This window comes from Lotus japonicus, chromosome 1 (genome assembly GCF_012489685.1).
Source record: "Lotus japonicus ecotype B-129 chromosome 1, LjGifu_v1.2".
Classification (NCBI taxonomy): domain Eukaryota; kingdom Viridiplantae; phylum Streptophyta; class Magnoliopsida; order Fabales; family Fabaceae; genus Lotus; species Lotus japonicus.
In genome coordinates, this window is record NC_080041.1 from 20399361 (window position 1) to 20406894 (window position 7534).

Genomic DNA, 7534 nt, shown 5'->3' on the forward strand with positions numbered 1-7534 from the left:
AGAGCCTAGGTTCTCAACCTGCCTAGGTCAGCCGTCACAGCCGTCAACCTGTAATAAAAAAAAAAATCCGAAAAAAAAAAGAAATTCCCTCCCAGCCACTTCAGAAAGGGCCGACCAAGGTTGCTGGGGGTATAGAAAATCCACCACTGGCTATTGTGTATTTTTGGGAGGTAATTTAATTTCTTGGAAAAGCAAGAAGCAAAATGTGGTGGCACGATCTAGTGCAGAAGCTGAATATCGTGCTATGGCTCAAACTACATGTGAACTTATGTGGGTAGGACAAATCTTGAGTGACATGGGAATTGAGAGGATATCTCCAATGAAACTATGGTGTGATAATCAGGCTGCCCTTCATATCTCGTCAAATCCAGTTTTTCATGAAAGAACTAAACATATTGAGGTGGATTGCCATTTTATCCGTGAGAAGCTTCAACAGAACCTTATATCTACTTCTTATGTTAGAACAGGCGATCAACATGCAGATGTGTTTACAAAGGCTTTGAATGGGGTGCGTAATGATTTTATTTGTAACAAGCTGGGCATGATTAATATCTATGCTCCAGCTTGAGAGGGAGTGTTAGCATTAAGGTTTAAGAGTTAGGGTTAGATGTAGAGTCTATGGGCCAGGCCCATATGTACTTTGTACTACATGTTGTACTACTCTTAACCTAGTATTATATATATGAGGGAGGCTGCACCTTGCAGTGTATCCCATTACAATATCTCTTTCTCTCTCTCTTAGTCTTTTCTCTTTACACGCACTACTGAATATAGTGCCTGGTTGCCAGCCCTACGGCCTACACCATGGAAGCTTATTTTGAACTTGCTATTACCTCAAATTCATTATGTTCATAGAAAATGTGAACCATCAAGAATTAAGGGTCCGTTTGGTTTCTATTTTCTTTTTCTGTCTGCAAAACTGTTACCTAATTTTCATTTTATTTCATGTTTTTAGTGTTTTGCATAGGAAAATGAATACATGAAAATAGAAAATGATTACACAGTTTTAGTTTTGTAATTAAAACTGAAAATGAAAATAGAAACCAAATAGGCCCTAGCTTTTCAAGCGTTTTTTGATTTCAGAAATCGGTGCATTGTATTTTGCTCCTAACTATAGATGGTCTTTCAAGAAATTGTGTATTGAAATTGCTATCTTATGCTTTGATGCAAGGTAGAAACAAATGCTGTGGGAGCTTTCAGAAACATCAGTTTCTTTTGATTTAGACAGATGTGCCAAGGTACAATTTTGAGAACCATCAATTTCAAGAGCAATAGTTGGTTGTGCTAAATGTGCAAGGTACATTTTTCTTTATGATGCATATAAATTAACAGGATATCAGGATATCAGAATGGACTGAAGCTACAAATAAAGAAAACAAACAAGAAGTTTTTGGGCAACTGATGGTGCTTGCTTAGTGGAAAGAACAATGACAAGGTATTCAGAATTCAGAAACATTGTAACTGAAAAAGGTTTAGGCATTTTACCTTATGTTTCCTTTAACTTTATTGAGATCTGCACCCTTCTTAGAGTTTGTTAGGTGCCCTTTACTTCTGGTCCACTGAGTCATATGATTACTTAATGGAGCTAATTTGTTTGTATTGTCTATTTTAGGCTTTTTTTGGCACGTTTGGAGGTGGGATATTCTACACCCTTTACAAGTAGACACTAACGGCTTCCTATTATGTGCTTGGAGTTAGAGTAACTCCACCTTGGGTTGTTTTTATTGAAATAGTGTTTGATAACACGTGTTGCTTTTCCTATTGTGTATTGAAGGGTAGCTCATTTTTTCCATGTCAAAGCACTGGTTGCTTTAAGCACATGCTGATATTCCTTATATGTGGGCCTCAATTTTCTGTGAGTATTTAAACATTGTCTTTTGTGATGTATTATAGCATGAAGAGTGCTAGCAAAACACATCTGTGATGATGCCTTCCTTTAGGTAGCCTTACAATTGTTCAGTAAATGTGTCGGTTTTGTTCCATCCAGCTAATTGTCCTCGCTTTGGTTGTCTCGGTTGGCAAACATGGTGTCCACTTAGCTGTGGAACCTTTGGACTGTCCAGCGCAATGTTGAGCCTTGTTGCCGTTTGGGTCGACTAGAACATTGTTTAGTGAGATTCCCACAACTACTGCCTATTGAAGCCCTAAACATGGCGGGACTAATTATTGGTGACAAAAACTTTCGATTTTAGATCTCCCATATTTCTCTCTTTAGTTCTTGTCTCTCCCTTTATTTCAATTATACGTTTCATATGTGCTTATACAAATTTTCAAGTGCCTGGGTATTTTATAACTATAAAAGCTATCAGGAAACTCTTTCATTAAAAAGAAGCATTACATCACATAGGAAGGTTGTTTTGGCCTGATAAGGACACCAAACAGGTTGATGTACAAAATTGCTTTCTGAAACACAATTTCACAATTTTGCGTGCTTTGGATTTGTGCTGAGGCAATGTGAAAGAAACACATTTGTCTAATCCATTAAGTGTACTTCATTAGGTGAATGTGCATTAGAATTCATGATGATGATGCATAACAACATTCCGATACATCTCATTAGAAAACCGAACATTTTTTTTTTGCTTTAATAGTAAATACCAAGGAAATAAAGAAGTGCCCATAAATGGCTTTTGTCATTACGCACACGATACAGCAGACCTACTGGATTTGAGGTTTAAAAAGTTAAAAAATAAATAAGGCTTATTACATGGAGCATACTTACCTAACTTCACTTTTATTATAAAGTAAATACTAATCAAATTACTAATACAGAGAACGCTGAATTCAAAATTTCCACCAAGTTGGTGGAACATTAATATTAAAGCACTACTTAATGGGTAGATGAAAGGAAGACAACAGAAGTGACATATTCAACTAAAATATGTCTTCTGTGTGTTAGCTGGCAATGGCAATGGCATTTTGCATTATTTTTTAGTACTTTATATTTGTCCCTAATTTTTTTCTGTAAGTTTTTTTTTTTCTTTTTTCTGTGGGGGTTATATTCTAATAGAAATAATCTACAAAACTCGATTGTTTTAGTGAAGATTTTATTTTGGCTTAAAAACACATTTGGTCCTCCACGAATTCAAATTGTGCAGAATGAGTTTGCACAGTCAACGTCTTTATTATAAAAAAAAAGGAGTAAACGATTAAACTAGTAGTATTTATAGGCGTGGTATAAGTTTGTACTTGAGGTGCGCCTTAATGAAATCTTTGTATATAAGCGTTCCGTGATAATGGTTGCTCAATGGCAACCTCAAATTGACCTTATAAATATGTTGAATTGAGTATGCTCTACTAAAATTTAGACGGGATAAAACTTGTTTCTGATTGTCTCGACTTACCAGTAACTGTTATAAAATCCCTGCGGATACTTTGAGCTGCCTATAACATAAAATGTATACAAATATCCAAATATACTATACAAATATGCTATATGTCTCCATTTTAATTTTTTATGGAAGAATCGAGATTCGAATGATATGTTAAAAGTGAATTTAAAAAAAAATGATTTTTGTTAGAATGATAAAGTAAAATCAATTTTAAAATCTAAATACAAATATATTTTGTATTACCATGTCCAATATCAATTTGAATTATGTCGTTTCATAAAGGCCTCTTGCACACTTGGGAGCTTGGCTTTCTTCATGTGGTTTGCTATGTGGATTGTCTGGAATTACAGGAAGTGCTTACGAGTACCAGGGACGTTCAGACTTATTGGCATAGAGACGTGATCGAGATGATTAGAGCCGTGTTGGCTCGAAGCTGGAATGTAACAATCAATCACGTTACTCGTGACGGAAATGCTGTTGCGGATGCACTAGCGAATCTTGCAATTCAGGAAGGATGGGATTGGAAGGTCCGGAGTTTTCCCCATCCATGGTGGTTCCACTGCTATGCAGTGATTTAATGTTATAGTTTTGTTCTTTTTTGTTCTGTTTCATTTCCTGGTGTAACCAAAAAAAAAAAAGAAGGGCAAAAATCTTTATTCTTCTCAAAACCAATTCTAGAAATGTTTTTAGACGCATCAAAGAGTATGATCATGCAAACGTGGAGAAAACTTTCTCCTTTCATTAAGTTTCAACAGAATCCAACGTTAGCATGTTTGGCAACTACAGCAAACGGAGTTTTACATCCATGGGAAAGTGAGATGCGTCTTTCCAAGAGTAAATTGTTTCTTTCATGGAACCTAACTTCTAGATTAGTCCTCAAAGTTTATCAATGCTTGTATACCCTTTTATTAGTTTTGCTTTTTTTTTTCAAAAAAATATTTATTATAAATGATTAAAAAAAAAACAATATACTCCCTCCAATCTAAAATACATTTCTTCCGTTCATATATATATATATATATATATATATATATATATATATATATATATATTTGTCACTATTTTGAAAAGTACAGTATTTTATTTGTATCCAAGAGTAATTCTCTAAAGTTACTTACCATTAGCTTTTAAAAAAGTGGATGATAAGGATTAGAGTAGTTTTGGAGATCACTCTTGGAATAAGTGGATCTCTGCTCTAGAAAATTAAGTGATAATTTTAGTGAAGACTAGGACATTAATAACATTTTTTAAGATGTGTCCAGCTTAAAATGGCAATCATATAGGAACAGAAAAAATGTGTTGTTTTATAACATTTTATCTATATTCCAAAATGTATGTTGTCTTGAAATTTCAAAACTATTTATATCATTTTCCTCTATCCTAATTTAATATTATGTGTCTCCGATCCTTTGTCACCTCATATTTTTCGCGTATCATGATTCTTGCTAATTATTTAACTAACAACTATCAGGGATGTTTAAATGACTCTAAGCAAAACTTGGGTTAAATCACTGTAACCCTAAGTTGACTAATTATATTTAAGATAAGTGGGTTAGGAATTTTATATTTATTTATTTATCTTGAATAATATTGATGCATACTGTTCATTAATTGGTGTATAGTTTGAAAACACTCTTAAATGAGAGTATGGTTGGAATCCAATGAGATAAAATGTCTTGATTTTCTAAAACAATAAAAGTTTTGGAAAAGAGGTTATCTAAATGACAATGGGAGAAACTCAATCTGCAAAGAGCAACCTCAATTTAGCATTTATCAATAATAAACAACGTTGCAAAACAAAAATACTTCAATTCCATAACGTCAAAAGCAAATTCAATTCAACTTGTGTTGAATTTTGAATTGGATCTTTGAGCTTTGCTAGCCTATATACTAAGCTACTAAGGCAAAGCACTTATAGCATGCTAAGCTTTTGTTTGGTACATAATTCTGAAATTCAAAAGCTACTCACGAATATTGATTCTAGCTTCAGAATCAATTGTACAAGTTTCTAAACTGGTTTTTAAACCATTAACATTAATCAACAAACTAGCTTCTAATTTGACCTTCCATTTTCCATGTCAACATGATGGTGGTCCGAATCAGCCTCAACACTATCAGAGTCAGCAACCCCAGCCCATCCACACTCCATTGTGACATCCAAGAAGTAAAGTATGAAAACAAGAGCAACACTAGAAAAGAACATGGGAATTGGTCCAAAGATCCACATAAACAAAGGGAAAGAGAAGTAGAATGCACGCAAGCCAAGGGACCAGAAGTAGCTTCCTCTGTTCACCGTGGAGGCGACGTACTCTGCGGTCAGCATCTGGTGCCGGAGATTCGCAGACAGTTTCTTGAAGGGCACGTTGATGAGGATGGTGGCGTGGCTGTAGTACCTTATGGACTGCACATTAAGCAAGAATGCCAGCAAGAAGCAGACCAGAATTGAGAAGAATTTTATTGACAAGCCGAGTTCGCTTCTGTCTCCAAAGACTTCATAGACAACGCTTTTCCTCTGGCTGCCACTTCCCATTAGTACTGCAATGAGGGAAGTTAGCATTATGGCTGTTGAAGCTAAAAGGGTTGATGCCATTATGTTGTTCCTTAGAGATTGCACTGCTAGAACCCCATTCTTGGATGCATCCTTCACATTTATACATGAAGAAATCAATGTCAATGTTTCAAATTTAGATCATTAGTCACATAAAGCAAACCTTCACAAGCTTATAGTTTATTATACATAAGCAAATACATGATCACAATTTTATGATGACAAAAGACTTAGTGTGTTTGAACTTTCATCACAATGAATAAGAAGGGTTCTAATTAGATTCTATGTCAAAGTTTGTGCTACCGTTAATTTGCACTATTATCAAACATAAATTCAAGTACTGTTTTCGATTATACTTAAATATTCGTTAACACTAACGTAAACAGACATTAGGACATTTTTGCACAAAAAGTGAATCGAACTCGATTATAATGAAAATTTGTTCTCTTCCGTTACATTTGATTGACATCCAAATACTTACGTAAGCTATATTCAGACGTTCATAGCCAATAGTGTAAACTGACACTAGAACTTTTTCCAAAGTTAAAAACTAAATGTAACTTCATCTTTTAGATTAGGATAAAATAAAAATTGGTTTATATTGCACTCAAAAACTAGTATCAATACACACAATTACTCATTGAATCACAATGTTAAATAATTATTCATATGTCGATATATGTATTTAATCAAATCAAAACCCATGAATCAAAATCCAAACTTGAACACAAAAGAGAGTGAAAGGAAGAAACTTTTTAGCACCCACTATACACACACACACATATACTATATATATACCTCCATCATAGCTTGAACCCATAACCGGCGATTGAATGCATTCACACCAATAATGGTTTTGGTAGGATGCTTCACCACCCGGTGAAGGAGCCAGACATGGTATGCCACCATTACAAGGAGACCACTTGGGATCAATATGAAATCAAGCACTTTCTTTTCCATTTAATTTGCAATATGTCAACAACCAAAAGAGAAGTGTGCAAAGAAATTAAAGGAGATAGAGAAATTGATCAGAAAATGGATCGATTCTGAGATTGAATCTGATTCTACTTTCACGGTTCCTTGTTGTGGCCTATTTTTGTCTGATATTTGGAAAGATGAAACGGATGGAAGACTCAAGGGCAACCGTGTGTGTATGGAAATTAAGAGTAAGATAGGGTAATAGATTTTTTTTTGATAAGCCAAATGTGTATTATAAATAGAGGTACAAGGGGTACCACAATCCATAATACAAAATAGAGTGCACTACAAATAGAGAAAAGTAAAAACAGGACAGCAACCAAATAGAAAGCCAGACATCAGGCAAATAAACACAAAATGAATACAAAGCAGAAAGGGTAATAGATAAGTCACATTTTGTATACAAGACGTGGGGGGTTTATATAGACACACCGAACAAACACAAACACGTCATGGGGCTAAAATTAATTTTAAAAAATTCCTCAAAATACTGAGGTGAAATAAAAATAAAAATTCATAGTATGTACTCCCTCCGTCCCTAATTATAAGCTAAAGTTGTAAAAATCACACTTACTAAGAAAGCCTTAATTGATGCATTGATTTTCAAAAAAAAATGTACAACTTTCTATGTTTACCCCTATTTATGATAACACTTTTTCATCATTGTACTACTAAT

General features: G+C 34.4%; 1 protein-coding gene and 1 long non-coding RNA gene across 4 annotated transcripts; one reads left to right on the forward strand and one right to left on the reverse strand.

Moving 5' to 3' along the window:
- Nucleotides 1-677: 677 nt before the first annotated feature.
- LOC130734059 (uncharacterized) lies at nt 678-2214 on the forward strand. Of its 3 annotated transcripts, none has more exons than XR_009017735.1 (3): nt 678-881; nt 1172-1238; nt 1333-2214. It is a non-coding gene; the product is annotated as an uncharacterized LOC130734059 (long non-coding RNA). The 3 variants fall into 3 exon arrangements; XR_009017736.1 differs by having other exon boundaries at nt 1176-1238; XR_009017734.1 differs by having other exon boundaries at nt 678-1238.
- Nucleotides 2215-5074: 2860 nt separating this feature from the next.
- LOC130734060 (uncharacterized) lies at nt 5075-7234 on the reverse strand. Its single transcript, XM_057586354.1, has 2 exons — nt 6679-7234; nt 5075-5973 (listed from the first exon to the last, which is right to left on the reverse strand). Exons 1-2 carry the CDS (start codon nt 6838-6840, stop codon nt 5386-5388), a joined length of 750 nt encoding a protein of 249 aa, XP_057442337.1. The 5' UTR covers nt 6841-7234; the 3' UTR covers nt 5075-5385.
- Nucleotides 7235-7534: the final 300 nt, after the last annotated feature.

Bases quoted from the DNA above. Each gene is read 5' to 3' on its own strand.
- LOC130734060 (XM_057586354.1), bottom strand. From the start codon at position 6,840: ATGGAAAAGAAAGTGCTTGATTTCATATTGATCCCAAGTGGTCTCCTT. The intron at 5,974-6,678 runs GTATATATATAG...ATAAATGTGAAG, and splicing joins GGGTTCAAGCTATGATGGAG to GATGCATCCAAGAATGGGGT.